This window comes from Heterocephalus glaber, unplaced genomic scaffold, assembly GCF_053883595.1.
Source record: "Heterocephalus glaber isolate CG9 unplaced genomic scaffold, H.glaber_assembly_v1.0 deba00001547, whole genome shotgun sequence".
In the NCBI taxonomy this organism is placed as follows: domain Eukaryota; kingdom Metazoa; phylum Chordata; class Mammalia; order Rodentia; family Bathyergidae; genus Heterocephalus; species Heterocephalus glaber.
Window position 1 is genome coordinate 16,580,740 of NW_028258340.1, and position 17,720 is coordinate 16,598,459.

The 17,720-nt window shown below is 32.2% G+C and overlaps 1 protein-coding gene across 10 annotated transcripts in view; it reads left to right on the plus strand.

Moving 5' to 3' along the window:
* Dmd (dystrophin) overlaps positions 1-17,720 on the plus strand; it is a 2,486,572-nt gene that overhangs the window by 1,102,264 nt on the left and 1,366,588 nt on the right. For all 10 annotated transcript variants that reach the window (XM_004850043.4, XM_087189971.1, XM_087189973.1 and 7 more), the window contains one exon: positions 10,850-10,937. In XM_004850043.4, the coding sequence (XP_004850100.2) occupies positions 10,850-10,937 (88 nt within the window). The remainder of the gene's footprint in view (positions 1-10,849; positions 10,938-17,720) is intronic.

The window sequence follows — 17,720 nt, forward strand, 5'->3', positions numbered from 1 at the left end:
TATAGTTTGATTACTACTTGTGTGCTTGCTTACACTTAAATCAACATTTTCTGAATTTCATTGAAAATACTACAGTGTAAGAATATTGACAGTTTTACATTGTCTCCCATCTCAATTATCTGTGTTTACCCCTCTATCCATCCTTTGTTAAATCCTCATCTTTATGCTCTTCCACGCTCCTTTTCCTGTCTCACTTCTAGTGCTTTGTGCCTTCCCACAGTCTCTGACTATGAACTTGGAAAATCTGCTCTCAAGACAAATCTTTCTCCTCAATATATTATTCTATTCATACTTAAAATTACATTTGTTCTCAAGATCACCACTATGACTATCAGTTTTTTATACCCCCTATCCTTTAAAATTGGTTTCCTTGCTTCACGTGAAATTTTAAAGATAAAAAATCTCTAAAAAATAAAATCAATTTTCTTACAATTTATACCTAGTGGCCCATCAATAAACCTGGTTGTCCACTTTGTCTTTTATAAAATTCTTTCCATCTGTTTTGATGCAAGAGGCTGTAGTTTAGCTAGTTAAAGCTAATGTCTTTGGGGGTTCAATGTCTGTATAATAAAGAGGCTGCTTCCATCCTGCTGTATATCCATCAGTACCTTCAGTCCTTCTCTACCCTCTGAACCTTTATCATCAGACTTCAAGCATGCTGTTTTTCCATCTTTGAGAAAAGATTTTCCTCCTAGAAACACACATGTGACTAGTTTTATACCATATTTGACTCAACTTCTCTGTAGGACTGTACCAGTATAGAACATTTTATCCTTTGTGAAATTCTCTCCTCCCTTAGATTATGGAATAACATTATGTATGCATTACTTTGCTTACATTTTTTGTTAACTTTTTCCAATTCACTTTTCTTTTAATATTGTTATTCACCACAGTTCTTCTCTTACTTTTCCCTTTTTGGATACCCTAATTCCATTCCATTCAAGTAACATTTACTTAATATTACCCCCCCATATTTATCATTACCTTGTATCTTTCCCTTCAAAGCCTAGGCTGGTATATCTGATTCTATATTTTGAACCTGATTATACACTATATGATGAAACAGTATATGGCACCTTATTAATATATACAGTTCCTGCATTGTTATGTATCAGTTTAAAATAAATTTTAAAACATGATGAAATCCTGGTCGATGATTTTAATTGAGTGTTTGCCTGAAAACTTAAAATAGGTCTCTTAATTTTCCTAACCCACTTTATTACTCTTCCTTCTTTTTGCCTTTTTAACAGCGTAAACCAAAAACCAGCTATGTCATCTAGATTTTCTTCCTGCTCCTTTCAGAGCTCTTTAGACCATTAAAATACACTCAATTCCTATCACTATGATCCCGATTAAAGCTAATATCATGGCCTTGCACTGTTTATGACAGTCCCCTAGTTGGTTGACCCTGTAACTAATGTTGTATTCCTTTAGAAGTTTTTATATCACTTCTGCCAAAGTGAATTTATTAAAAGATAAACTTTATCCTGTAATGTGTTCAGTTGGTATCATTCAAGAAAGAAATAAAGCAACTACTGATATCCAGGAGTAGGCTTGATCTTTCAGTTAGGCCTTAGAGTTCTTAGATATAGCCCTGATACTATAGCTCATCTATTGTGTTCTCCCATTGCAAATGAAAAATTGCTGAGAAAGCCAACATCAAAAATGACTATTGTCATAATGAATAAAAATAGTAACTAATCTACTTTATAATCATGTCAGAATATAGACAAAATTTCACAAACTGCCATATCTCAAATAATCAAATAACCATCTCTTTACTAATATGATAAATCATATCAGTTTCTTTACCAGTCATAGCTTTAACCCCTCTACATTCTTCCTGATATTTAGATAAAAGAAAGTTATAATAACCTATTATAGAATTACCCTCCCTTCCTTACAGCATCCAAGCAAAACAAAGCCCTGCTTCCTTGATCCTCCTAAATGAAGCCCAAATTTTATGTAAGCAATTTCTAACATCTGTTTAGCTACTCATTCTTTTAGATTTTTTTATAAAGTACCATTTCTCTTGTTGCATCAAGAAAATCAAATTTGTTTATCTGTTAATCTGTTGGTATATGCCTCGTGGCCTTTTGCTGAAAGGTGCTGACAAAGTCAATCTCTCCTTATTGCTTTCATGAAGCCTACCATGATCTGATTTCTGTTTAGGTACCGAAACTGATTTCTAGACATTGTTATGTTGATTTGATTATTGGTTTCTAGAAATCAGCAACTGAAAATTGACTGGTTTAAATTATTTTTGTTTGCTTTTGTTGGTTTTAGTTTTGGTATCCTGGAAGAAAATACAGGGATTGGCCATAACACAAGAAATATTTGACTGTATGAAGAAATAATTTATTTAAACTCTGTAGGCAAATTTTAAGACAAGCTATGTTGCCAATGTAAAGGACATAAATTCAGAATAAACTTTTGAGTGAATAAATTACTTTTCTGTCAAAGGGTAAAACTTCATTATAGAATGTTGAGAGAATACAAAATTAATTGCTCGTAAAGGCAGGGTAGGGCCATAGGAAATCTAGAATTTACTTTCATATTATTAGAGAAGATTTGAAAGGAGAACACTTTAAAGAGATGCCAATACGGAAGGAGAAGAAAGATCAGAAAAGATTTCTCATCCCTTATTGAAGAATGAGACATCTTCCCTTTTTTGTGAACTTTGCTTAGAATTATTTTGCTTTCATATCATCTTTGTTTTTATTATTGTATGATACTACTCAATTGCATTTTATTCAACACATTGTTATACATTTTTAAATTCATAATTTCCTGATGATCTCTAAGAATATTTTGAGCTCATGTTATATTTTATGTGTTGATACTTTATTTAGGCTCTATATTCTTTACTTCAAATTGGGTATAGTAAATATTATAGAATCTGAATAATAACTGCTAAGCCTGAGATCATATATTAAACATATATTGAATAAGATATTGAATCTATGTTAATAAAATAATGTAAAGTGATGTTATAATATATGGATAATTTTAAGATTGAGATATGTATATATATCTTATATGCATATGTATATATATGCACATACATATGTGATAAGCAGATACATGGGAAAACAAATACAAAGAAACAATAGCTGTGCTATTTTCATCTGGAAAGAGGTAAGAGAAAGGTAATATCAAAGGCAGATATGTTTTTATAAACAAAGTGTCTTCACAGAGGTAGATATAGTTATTAAGATTGAATGCAGTAAAATGCATTGTATCTAGCAAAGAGAAAATTGGTAATTTTAAAAAATTTTATGAGAAAATAAAATAAAATTTCATAAAATGATAAGAGAATAACAATAGTTAATACAACGTGCATTGTTATCTTCAAAGTAGTTTTTCAGAGTACAAGACATTAACAAAATGATTCTCTAGTACAAACAAGAAACAGATATTAGCACACAACTTTGTTTTGAGTGATTTAAGAGATACTAGTAGTATAAATGAAATAAATTACAATGTATATTAAAATACTTTTGAAACAATGGGATAGATTATTTGAATAAATTTTATGGAAAAACTTTTAGTGTAATAGTGAGGATTAAAATCAGACTATAGACATTTGCATTAATATTAAAGATAAAATTCATGGAAAATGGAGCTCACAGTTGAAGCATATTCAGATCACACTTTTGGCCTTAAAAACACAAGGAAAGCTATCTAGTAGAGAGGTGGTTAGACAGATATTGCATGTATGTATATATGCACTTATGCATATACTCATGTGTGTGTTGAGAGAAAGTGGGCAGAGAGAGGGGAAGGGATGAGGAGGCAAGAGGACTAAATAGATGGAAGAGCAACAGAGAGCTAAGATTTATTAAGTCTCAGCTAGTTGACTGTATATGCTACTTTTGTTTTCTACTTGGATAACCCGGAGAACAGGCTGAAAAATCATAATCTGATATGTAATTTCTAGAAGACTTTCATTTAGTCTGGCTTTCTTTTCCTGAGCTTGCAACATCTATCCCCATAGGCTGATTCTATGACTATTGCATGTATAGCTACTAGGGTTTGTTATACATTTACACCTTACAAGACTGCCATGGTCATGGGAGAAGACCACAATATTATATTATATATTAGTATTATATATGGACCACAATACTATAGTATTATAGATCTTGACCTTATTATGGCTTGACTATGTAACATATACTATTTTAGACCCTGGAGGTAGAGAAATTTAAAAAATTAGGAAACCCAGCATTGTATACTTTATAGTCTAGTAAGGAAGATATACATTAATCAAGATTAATATGTAAAACATATGCAATGTCAGTAATAAATACCAAGGGGGATTGAAGTGTATGTAGATATGCAGAGCACACACACATATTAGAAATTGCTCATATTAAAAATTGTTCTATCACCATGCCCTAAACTAAGATCGAAGTGGATTAAAGATCTAAATACTAAGACAGAAACATTAAATTTGCTGGAAGATAAGTTAGGTAGTACTCTTGAAGACACTGGCATAGGAAAAGACTTTATGAACAAAACCTCAGTAGCATGGAAACTAGCAAAGAATCAACAACTGGGATCTCATCTTATTAAAAAGCTTCTGCACTGCAAGAGAAACCACCAACAGAGCTAAGAGACAACCTACAATGTGGGAAAAAATGTTCAGCAGCTGCACCTTAGACAAAGGACTACTATCTATAATATATAAAGAACTGAAAAAAATCAGACCCCCAAAATTCAAAGACCCAATTCAAAAATGAGCATCTGAAATGAACAGACATTTCTCAGACAAACAAGTAAAAGTAACAAATAAATATATGAAAAAATGTTCAACAACACGGGTCATTTGAGAGATGCAGATGAAAGCAACACCTGGAGTGAGATTCCACCTCACTCCAGAAAGAATGGCTGCTCAAGATATCAACCAATAACTAATGTTGGCAGGGCTGTCGCAAGAAAGGAACCCTTCTCCATTGTTGGTGGGAGTGCAGACTGGTGCAACCACTGTGGAATTCAGTATGGAGATACTTCAAAGAACTAGGCTTAGAGGTCCCATTTGATCCAGCTATTCCTCTGCTGGGTATCTTCCCAAAAGAATTAAAGAAATCATACCACAGTGATATGTGTGCACCCATGTTTATAGCAACACAGTTTGTAATAGCTAAAGCTTTGAAACAACCCAAGTGCCCATCAACTGGAAACTGGATAAAGAAGATGTGTGTGTGTGCTTTTTTTAATAAAATGGAGTACTACTCAGCCATAAAGAACGAGAAACTAGAGACATTTATGGCTAAATGGATGCATATTGAGGTCATCATCTTAAGTGAAATAAATAGGACACACATGTGTAAATACTGAATAATTTCTCTAGTGTGAGAAACTGAAAGTGTAATTAAGGATTAAAATGATTAAAACGAATAATGGATAATTTGAAATACAAAGAAATGGTTCAAAGGAGCAGGGGCGGCAGGAGGGGAAGGGGAGTGATCAGGTTACAGGCTGGAATATGGAAAGATTCCATATATAGATTGTGTTTAAAACTGTAGAAAGAGATGTAGATAGAGACTAGGCTGGAGCTCATCAGTGGGTTGGGAAGGAAGAGTCACTGAGATCAAAGGAGAGAAGGGTGTGTTTCCAGAAGAAGCAGGTACAACTATGTATATATAGTACACAGTACTCAGTGTGATAAATGACTGTTACTGTTTTAGGTACTTATCATAACATGCTGTGTTTTTCATCCTTTAGAGCATAATCCTACTTATATAAAAGAGTTTGCTGTAAAACCATGTGCTGCTATGCCAGTGTTAGCCTCATGTTTCTCATGTTTAACTGCATATTTGGATAATATCAAGGGGCCATCACAGATGATTGATATATGTCTTTTCAGTTTGCACTTAGAAGTGGGCACTCTGTGTGATACTTTGCGATACACATGAATGAAATTGCCTAATAACATTTCTCAGATTATATTTCCATCACATGTCACGTGACTGTATTGAAATTTAAATTTAAAAAATTGGCCTATGTGGAGTCTACTAGTTAATTAGAATTTTTCTCCAGACCACTATTTGTCCAGTATTAGTTTTGAAAATCTTTCTAAAACAAATAACATCTTCTGATGTCTTGTTAATGCTTGAGATTTTTTTTTTATATTATATGGAAAAATGTTGAAGTCCTTTTCAGTTTTGCTTTGGTTGAGTTCTACTATACTTGAATATTATAGTTTATTTCCCTTGCATCGTTTTTCTTTGAATAATTTTAATTTTTGTATGTATGTGTGTTTAGTAAACAATAATAAAGTTATACATGTAAAAATTGCTCTGATAAATACTTCCAAGAAGAAAAAACATTCTTTGAATCAAATTATGATGATAAGTTAGCTGAGGACTGAGAATCAGCCATTGAAGTTAGTAAGATAGGATCCAGTGGTGAACTTGATAATAGCAACTTTGATGAGACTGAGTAAGAGAATTGGTGTTAGGTTATTTTTGTATTGTTTGGTTTTTGTTCTTGGTTTAATTTTGTTCCAGACCAGTTTTATTCTTCTCCAGAGACTATGGAAGACCAAATTCCTCCTTAGTGGCACATAATCCCTTCCTTTTTTGTCCTTCTTTTTCAGCAACATATTTCTCTTCAAGCTTTGTTTTTGTTTTTTGTGTAGTGTATTTTTATGTGTTTTGTGTTTCTATGCTTCCTATATGTTTCATACATGTTTCTATGAGAAAAATGGAGGTGAAAACATTGGGAACAATAGCTTTAAACTATTTGAAAATAGAAGTCCATATATTTCATTTGAGGATGAATGCATGTATGGTCAGATGCTAGGAGAAAACAGTTTTAGTAATGGTTATTTATTCAACTTTATTACACTTTCTAAGTGTGGTTATTTGTAGATTTCTCATAAACTTCCATTAGCAAGGTGCTCTAATCAGCTTCTATGTGAACATTCTTTTACCTATATGTCTTCTAAAGATTGAGATCACCTCTAATTAGAATGAATGCATATTTTGATTTGATCTCAGTTGTTGTCTGCTCTTTGTACCAGATTAACAATTCCTAGTTCCTCATTTTACTATAAAATGATCTCCCAGCTGGGGATTTAGCTCAGTGGTTCCAGCGCCTGCCTTGCAAGTGCAAGGTCCCAAGTTTGATGCCCGGTACCAAAAAAACAAAACAAAACAAAAAATGATCTCCCTTTGGAAAATAGGTTGTATGAAGATCCTCCTTAGTTCCCTTAGAAGCTCTGTATGATATCTGTCTTTACTGTTATTTTACATTAAAAAAACTGTGGCTCAGTAAGATCTGATCATTTTGTTACGGTCAAACAGCTAGTAAGCAGTAGACAGAACTCAGACTAATTGACCAAAAAAAAAAGATTCCAAAATACTTTTTTCATTGCCACTTTATCATCACCTTGCTACCCTGAATTTTATTGTCTTTAATTGACCATCTACAACTGTGTGCAAAGCGAAATGCTTGTTAGAGTTCTTGCTGTCATTGAGTGTTCACACTGTTGAAGACACATATGTGCCTATATTCCTCTTCATTTTCTAATATTTCTCTTCGAAGTCATGCTACCTAATATAATCAAAATGTCATCTGATCATTGACACGCATGCAAAGTGTTTGATTGCTTCTTTCTAGGGCCTATGCCTCTATACATGTACCAGATACTTGGTTCGGTTATAATAGACATCTGGCAATGGGATCCTAATTGAGCCATACAGGGTGTTGGTAATCAGCCTACACTGTTGGTGTCCACCGTGAGTGGCAATACAAGACTTTTCATATCTTCAAGCCCATGCCGAATTAATAATGGCTTAATAGTTTGAGTATCCCTGATTGTATACAAATTAAAATCTCACATTCATTGTGAATTACATTCTAATATATGCAAGCCTATTTGATTAGAACACACTTAGAAGGAACAATTTATGTTTGAAAGAGAGCTGAACTTAAAACAGAGGAGCAGGTTTCTACTGTTGTATCTGACACATTCCGGGTCTAAGTTCTTTGTTGTTTTTTTTTAATCTTTTATTTTTACTTTTATTAGTTCATGTTTGAAGTACATAATGACCACATTCACTGTGGAGAATTGGTACACGTATATAACACATTTCAGTTACTTGGTTTTCTTGTATAAAATGAGATCATACAAACCAGATTCAGTCTATCTCATAATCACCATGATATGTATTTAAAATAATGTACATCAAGTATAATTTGGTAGACAGTATAAGGAACTTTATTGTCATCTGGTTATGCTGATATTTTCAAATTTTCAGTAACCTCACTGTGCCTTACTTTCTTCCTGTCTAAATGGTAGAATAATAATACCTACTTCATAGATTGTTGTTTTTTTGGGGGGTGATGGATACTCTTGTTATTACATGCAAATAACTGGAATAATGGAGTTAATAAAATGAGATATTTAAGCTCAGATAGAATCCCTGAGATATTCAAATTTAAGTTTATCTCTCTGTTAGCATTACTAATTGATAATTGCATTAGATATTTAGAATAAAGAGATTGTGATCATTACAGAAAGCCATTGTTAATTTGTTTTCCTTATTGATGAAGACCATAGGGTTTTCTGACTCTTTTTTTATAATTAATTGTCTTAAAAAAGCAAAAACAACATAGATGAATGGGAGCCTCTCTGATAGGATAACTCTAAAACTTGCAAATCAGAGAAAACCAGTTGGTTTTATTTGTTGTTAATATTCATTTTGTTGTTGTCTTGTGGCCTATTTTTTTCGCTCTCATTTTTTTCCCATGATATCATTCAAAGCAGGAGCACCTCAAATCTTCCTATCTCTCTTGATGATTGTAAATATTTAATTTAACTGTGCCCATATTTCTCATCTAAAATGAGTATTTTCTAATGATATTTACCTTTAAGGGGAAACAAACTTAAGTACTGGAAAACATGGGTGCCAATAAGCTGCTAAGGACAGGAAATTTAGAACCCAACAGTTGACAATTGAGGTATTGGGAATTTTGGAGCTGTGTCTGGGATCTTACTGGAAGTTGTTTGTGGTTGCTTAATTTTCTTCGATTCTTCAGTTCAACCAACAAAAAAAGAACCTTCCACATTTTTTTCCATGTTTTTGGAAACATTTCAATCTTGTTTGTTTGAAACTGAATTTCAAGAGAACCCAGAAGTTTCACCTGCTAAAACTAGAGTGGGTTCCTAGAAGCACATAATCACAAAACAATGAAATCTCTGTATTTTGAATTTTCAAGTAGAATTCAAGATGTTAAAATGTGTTTTTCACCTTCAGATGTTTTTGATTGATAAGACAAAATTTGTTTTTTATTTTCTACGTATCATAGAATAATAAAAAGTGCATATTGTGCCAGGGATGCAGCTCAGTGGCACTGCACCTGCCTGGCAAGCACAAGGGATATTTTACAAAAAATAAAATGAGACTATTACCTTGTAATGTATTATTTCACACTTCATTTATTCTAAATTTTAATTAGCATTTTGAGTATTTCATGATTTGCTTGGGAAATAGTGTAAGTTATTACATATTTCTCTGAACATTGCTGTATTACCTATATTTACATTTATATCTTCACTTCTTTTCAAAGGAAAACAACACTTTATCTGCATTGTACAATTACAGTCATCACTGGCCACATGAGGATTTTTAAACTTAATTAAGTGGAATTAAATTAAACTCATTTCTTCTGTCCCAATGGCCACCTTTCAGGTGTTCAGTACTCACAGGCACAAAGTGTTGGTAATTGGCCTAAAGACTGTCAGTGTCCATTGTGAATGGACAGGCAATCGTTTTGCTATCTTGGTGTCCATGGTATTGGCCACCATGCTGGACAGCAAGGATACTGAACATTGCCATTCTTGCACCAATTTTCGGAAGCATGTGCCCAACTCTATTATGCTCCTTCCCATGTGTGCTCGATATTGTGCCTTGGAGACCTAAAAGTCTTGACAAATAGTCTGGTGAAGAATAATCTTCTGTCCCAAACTCGAGTGAAATTATTTTTATAACTATTATTAATCACAGACCTCCTGCTCTTACTGTATATTAATTGCATTAGAGCTTTATTTTTCTGTGACTGTCTTAAGATATAAAACATATATTATTATAGACGTGTTAACATAGTAATGCTTAGTTCTGCATGGTGATTTAAATTTATATTTCTGTAGAGGTAGTTTTAACTAAATTTAATATAGAATGCTAGTTTTTCTTAATTAAAATGATTTTTGTATTTGTTCAAAAATTAATTCTGATGAGGAAGAATGTACAAAGGAATTTAGAAAATGCTTTGAAACGGAATGTAATTTTCCTTGGAAATGGACGTCTCTGACTGTGTTTGAAAGAAAAATTAGCCTATAGTCTTATATTTAAATATATATGTTTTTCTACTAAATTATTCATGCTGGTGTACTTTTTCTACTTTATACATTAGTGAATAGCAAAATGGTTTTTAACGTTGAATATACTTATGTTTTTACGATAAAATTCAGTGGTACATCTTTAAAAGATGAGTTCTATCTAAATTATCTGACATTTTATATTTCATCGTCATGGTTTTCTTTCTTCCGTGTTTTTAGCAGTATTACTTTGAAATGCATCCAAAACTATTATGTGAACTTAGTTAAGAATTAAAGCCATATTATTAAAAATAGCAATTGAGGAGGGAATTGTCTTGTGCATTTATTGCTACTTTTGATGTTTTTGGTGCCATGAGTTGAGAAAAAATTGTTTAGATACATTTGATAAAGTTACACAGTGAAATATCTTAAGGCTGGAAAGGGCAAGCAGAAGTTATAATTATTGTGTACTTTCACAAAACTTGTATTGAAATGCTCACCTTTGCTATCATGCTGCAGGCCATAGAGCGAGAAAAATCCGAGAAGTTCAGAAAACTGCAAGATGCCAGCAGATCAGCTCAAGCCCTGGTGGAACAGATGGTGAATGGTAATTATACAGAGTTGATTTAGATAATCTTCTTAGGGATTTGATAAACACATAGGTTCATATTTATCAGCTGAATTATATCAGACAAGCACTTCTTGAATGAAAATTTAAATTAAAGACAGTTTGTATGTTTTTTACTATTTGTTCTTAATGCTAAGCAAATTATTAGGGGAAATTTAACTTGGAATCCATTGGTAAAAATGAGATGTGGTAGAACATTTTGTCAGTCTGTTGCATAGAAATAAGAATTAATGCAAATCTTGCTAACATTTATCCAAATAATTTATGAAAACAAGGTCTACATAAATAATTATTAATGAAAGTAATTATAATAAATGTAAACTAATTTTAATTTGGTTTTAAATAATTTTTGAAATACCTTATTCCAAAGAGATTAAAGTTCTGTAGAAAGCACCAAACTAATCCCTGTTTCCTAGAAGTATATTTCCCATGTTCTACATTATTTTCTATGTCTTTCTCTAAATAAAAACGAAAGGCCTCTGTGGGAAAATCTTTATTTTTTAACTAACATTTTTCTTTAAGTGAGATAAAAGTACAAAACTAGCATAGCATTTTTTCTTTTACAAGAGTGAATTCAAATTAATCTTTGTTAACATGAGTGCCTCAAAAAGCTATCAGTAAAACATATTATTGATATGAAATGTGAACAACTTTTTCATATTTTCATTCCTATATTACTGTATTTCTTTCCAGATAAACACAACTTTATGAAATCAAATATAATGCCATTTTTAAAATTTTTTATTTTATTGGTACATTTTAGGTATACAATATAATGACATTCATCATTAGAAATTTGCACCTTTACATAATCTCTCTTGGTTCTTATTTTTCCCCCTTCCCCTGCCCTCCCTTCATCCCCTCCATCCCTCCCTATTTGCAAAGACTTTGTTTCCATTTTTTCATTTTCTCATATTAATTCCATTCCCTTCTTTCCTTTCCCCCATAGTGCCATTTTGAAACAAGAATTTTTTTTGTTTTATAAAGGATATTTACAAAAATATCATAAATTAATATAACAAATGCTTTGTTGTACATGTCAGCTTTTTCTGAAATTTACCTGTATTCTGCTGGATAGATTCTGTATATCAATTATGTGTGGCATTAATTGGTGTATTGGCATTAAAAAGTTCAATGATCTTCATAGGAAATCACTTCATTTTCTTCTTCAAATGAACCCTATGGGTGTTTTTAGTTAAATATAAAAATAGACAAATATGTCCTCTGAGAAGTAGATGACAAAGTTAATTAATATATAGACAATGAAAAATGTTAATAGGTGGGTGTTTAGATGCATGTTGCTTGGTGATTTTAATTGGTGAGTTTAGCAGCATGTACATGTTAAATAAACTTATATACTCTAAAAATATTCTTATAGTTGTTACACAATATGTCCCTGGGAACTATGTTATCACTTTTTCCTTTTATTTTTCAATTTTTTATTAGTACATGTTTGCAGTACATAATGATTATATTAATTGTAAGAAGTTGGTACATGTACATGTCTTTATTTTTTATCTTTTTTCATTTTAATAAACTTGTAAAGGGCCGGAGATTTAGCTCAGTGGTTTTGCTGCCTGCGCATAAGCACAAGGACCCGAGTTTGATCCCTGGTACCAAAAAAAAAATAATAATAATAATAATAATAATAATAATAAATAAACGTAAAATGCATATATAAAATATCTCATTTTATATTAAATATCAAGCATATCTCACCTCAGATCACCTGATACCAACACACATTGAATTATGCAAAAAACATTTAAATTATGCATGGTGGCGCATGCCTATAATTATAGCATGTGGGAGGCAGAGACAGGAGGACTCCCGTAAGTTTGAGGCTAATCTGGGCCAAATGGTGAATTCAAGAACAGCCTAAACTGCATAGTGAAACCTTGTCTCTAAAAATAAGTAAATAAAGAAATACATAAATAAGCAAGGATTTAAACATTTAGAAATGAAGGAAATGACTTTTATTTTTTTGGAATGTTATCCAGATTTTGATAGTTATAATTTTTGAAGGCATGCGGAAAAATCAGGATATATAGCAGGTTCTTAATGAATACTAATTATATTCTGATTCACAAAGTAAAACTGAGGCAGTAATTGATATAAAACATTGGCAATTATAGTTAGCAACTAATAATACCTCTGAAGGAAGATAGTAAGCAAATACAGAGCAAAGGGTGGGGTTTGGGAGTATAATTTGAGACATTCCATTTGGTTGATTGTATGGATCAAATTTAAGTTACCCATATTTACTGCCATTGAGGATATGGCTAACTGATACATACTTAGGCTCAAGTTTGGGACATAACCGTGGTAACTATTTAAAAGATAAACATGGATTTGTTGTCCCATTAAATAATAAATTAACACAATTACTAAAAATAGGTTCAAATATTCTAAATGGTATTTTTGTTTTCTTCTGTTTTAAATAACCAACTACATAATTTTATCTTCTGTGATTGTGGAAATCATGAATTAAACCATACACAATTAGTGCTTTAAGTGTATGACCAGCTATATTTCTGAGGCATACCTAACTCCAATTTTTAATACCTCTTCTGCTAAATAGCTAAGAAACTACAGTTTGTTGGTGTGGTACATGAAGCTGGAAAACAAATTAAACTTTCTTTAAATTATGGTTCCCCACAAAAATGTAGAAGTTCTGAATCTTCTTCCTCATATTTGGAATGTGGAGTTTTAATAAAAACAACCATGTAAGATACATTACTTTTTAAGATTTAGAATCATTTTAGGACTCTTCCACTTGCCTTTAGAATGAAACCTCAAGACATACAAAAAATTCTCCACAATTTATATTTTATTTCAGTTTTGACCTAAAGCTGGTACATCGGACTTATTTGCAAATCACCTTCATTCATTTTTAAAGACCTAGGAAACGGTGAAATTTAAACACATATAAAGAATGTAGAAAGTGATATATTGTGAACCTGGTGACCTTTCATTAAAAGAAGTTAAGAAATGTGCTGGGAAACAAGTTGTAAAACTGCAACATTTAACATAGTTCAAATGTAGAAGTGACCATCATTTGCTGTTTTGTAGTACCATTAAAATTCAGACATATGTCTTGAAAACACTGTTTCCTATAAAAGTTTTTTTTCAGTTTTGAAGAGACATGTAGATGTCATGTTCAATTTGAATTTAATTTTCCTTTAACTCTCCTTTATCAAATACAGAATTTGTGTGGAGAATTTAAAAACAGTATTAATTATGTGATGAATTTTACAGTAATGCTTTATATATGGAGAATATGCACACAGGAAGAAATTCTTAGTAATTTATTTGAAACCCTTGTTAACCTAAAAGTGCAGTTGTGTAAATTACATCCAGACCTTAAAGGCATACAGAAATATCTTCCTCATCGATGTCTCCTTTTCTATGGTCAAAGTGTAAGTGATCTTCTATGATCATAGAATGAAAGAAGTTGCTAACCAAGAGAATGTTAAGAAAAAGTCATCTTTCTGGCTTTCTGGCTTAGAATTTCTGTATAAATTTCAGTTGATTTTATCACTTTCTTAAATATATTTTTGTTTGCACTAATATTAAAATTAATTTATTCTTATGGCAACATCAATTGGTTTTATAATGATGGGGAATAGTTTGACAGAGTATTTGAGAAATTATTGCACATGTGTAATCTTTGTGAATTTTACAATAAACATATAAAGGATCATATCTTTAGCCTTAAGAAGTTATTAACTTCCTAAAACAAAAGAGAAGGTGTGTGGAGACCAGTTTGGGTGCCTAGTGATTTGTTTCTATGCTCTTGTAGCTGTGTTACACTGAGAAAGAATTTTTCAAATTCTTTACTTTCCTTTTAAAAAAACTGTAACACCATATGGTTTCTCTTATATGAGAAACCCAAAATAAAAATAAAGAGCAAATTAAAAGATAGATAATAGGAAGTAGTGAGATAGATTTTGTTCAAATGGGAAAGGAATCAAGAGAGGGATTAAGGGGAGAGTGAAGAGAGGGAAAAGAGATGAAGAAAAGAATTGAGATGTATTATGCAACTGTAATGACTCCCCACAAGGAATGTAATTGTTATGGTATACAAGCACATACTAATAAAAAATAAGAACTGAAAAAATGTAGTATAATCTACTTTGAGGTTTAATTCTATATTTATTTAAATACAAAGATGTCATAAACCACAGAAAATGCTAGCAACTGTATAGGATGAATAATCTTGCTACACTTAAGTAATATAGACGACTAAATACTGAAGCTCTAGCATTTTATTTTGAATAATTTTTAAACTGCTTATTTCAAGACACAAATCTTTCAGTGTGTGAGACTGTGGGATTTCAAGACAATCTAGAATGAAAATCTCATGCGCTTGCCTACTTTGTTCTTATGTATTTAGGATTAGATATTATTCTCAATTATTTTATAAAATACCATTCTTTTTTTTTTTCTGAGACAGGGTCTCGCCATGTAGTTCAGATTAGCCTTGACTCACTATGTAGCCCAGGCTGTCCTCGAACTCATGGTGATCCTCCTGCCTCAGCCTCCCAAGTGCTGTGATTACAGGCATACGCCACCATAAAATAGTATTCTTCTATGAAAACATAGTGCCTCCTTACTAGTCAAGAGTAATGAAAAGAAAACTCAGTTCAAATAACTTATTTGCCTATTTAAATTGAAACTACTCAAAATAGTTATATCAAAACATTCATTTGATAAATAAGCATGGCTCAATTTCCCATTCTTTAACCTATAAAATATTTCATCACAATTTCCAGAAGAGATACTATCATATAATTATGTAATAAGTTTAATAGTGTTTTCTATATTAAATTATTCTACACTTCCAATTTCTAAATGTGGCTTTCTATGTGTTAATTAAGAGCCTGGAGACAATTGCATTAAGGAAATGTTTAAATAAAGGTAGTAATTATTAGTATATTAGACTAAAAGTACATCTCAAAATTACTATCCCCTAAGTGTTAGATTATAGTGTTGAAGGTGATACTTAATAGTAAGTATGCTAAGGGTTATAATTAAATAGCACAAAATGATAAGGCAGACAAGGCATCATTTTAGGTATAATATTAACTAAGTGCATTTTTTATATTTTGGTGTATAGTTATTAAGTACTTTCATGTGCATTAATGCTGTTTAGATTTGGAGCACTAAAATTGCCAGATGGGCTAAGGTCAGGATGTTAGTCAGTGTGGCTCATTTCAAAGTCAAACCTCTCATGATCTTTCCTTCTCATCACTATGAATTCTCCATAGCAACAACCCCTCTAATCATATATTTTAACATAGGATGAACTGTGGAAATTGGTCTATATATGAATGGAGCATAGAAACAGTACTTTGTTCTAGTTCAGCCACTCAAATGTAAATGAGTAGCCTTTCCAAAGTACACATCTCCTGTTCTCTTATTTCTTCTTCAGTGTGGGCAATTTGTGTTTTCTCTTTCTACATGATGTCTAAGGTAATTTTCTACACAGAGTTCATGACCAGTGAATGTTACTTAATAGAGATATTTTCTTGAGTTACAAATAATTTCCAAAAGAAAGAAAGCCCCCAGGTGCACTCTGTGTGTGTGTGTGTGTGTGTGTGTGTGTGTGTGTGTGTGTGAAAGAGGAGATCACAACGGTTACTGTGGTTGTGGGATATCAGTGGAAAAAACAAGCATCAGTGAAAAAACAAATAATCTGACCCTGACTCTTTTTCTCTTATAAATCCATGTTTAGAAATAGAATGACAAATGGGATATATTAGTAAATATTTATACAAATGCATATAGATAATGAGTGTGTGCATACATATATTAATTTTAAGGGTGCCATGTTAGTTATTTTCCTCTCATTCCTGAGACAAAAAGTTAAAAGGCACTGGGGGGGGGGGTGTTATTTGGCTTAGAGTTCATAGAGGTTTCTGTCCATAATCAGTTGGCTCTGAGGCTTGGATGGCAAACAAGCATCACAGAGGAGAAACAACATGCCATCCACACAACAGCAAAGGCAACAAGAGGGTGTAACAGCGTCTTTCTGCCCTCTTTATCTTATTCAGACTCCTGGGAATAGGGTTGTGCTGAACCAATCACTCACGTGTAGTGGTCTAGTAATCACAGGCCCTTAACCCCAGCATCACACATTCCAGATTCAACTACCTCTGAAAAAGGCAGTCCCACCTCCTCCACATGAGGCTTTCTGGTGGGACTTCTAAACACAAACCAAAACAGGTGCTATTTTTAAAAGTCTTAGTAGTTCCATGAAAATCAATGTAGTGATAGAATTTAACCTTAGATCTTCATGGATTATGAATAATAAAGTTTCCATTCATAATAAAGTTTTATGAATAAACTTTATTTCATTTTAGGCTAATATGTTAAATGTTGAATGGACTTGTACTGACCTTCACCTAAAGTGCAACAAAAATAAGAAACTATTTATTAGCGTCCTTAAGTTTTTATTCTAAATACTCTAATTCAAGAGCACTGAAAACACAGGGTTTTGCATTATTCTACCCTGGTTTCCTAACTAATGATGAATATACTTGGTGAGGACTCCTTCATTTTAAGTGAATGTTGACATGGAAGGTGGTGTACAATTAAAGTTATTCTAGCAGTCTGTTATGCACTGCACACAAGTAATAGAATTAATGGATGCACTCAAGGGTTAATCCATTTCCTTTGGGTGCAATATATTCATTCCTAGAATATGAGATGTGAACGGATTATGATCCATTATCCATGAGATTCTAATGAGTTACAATA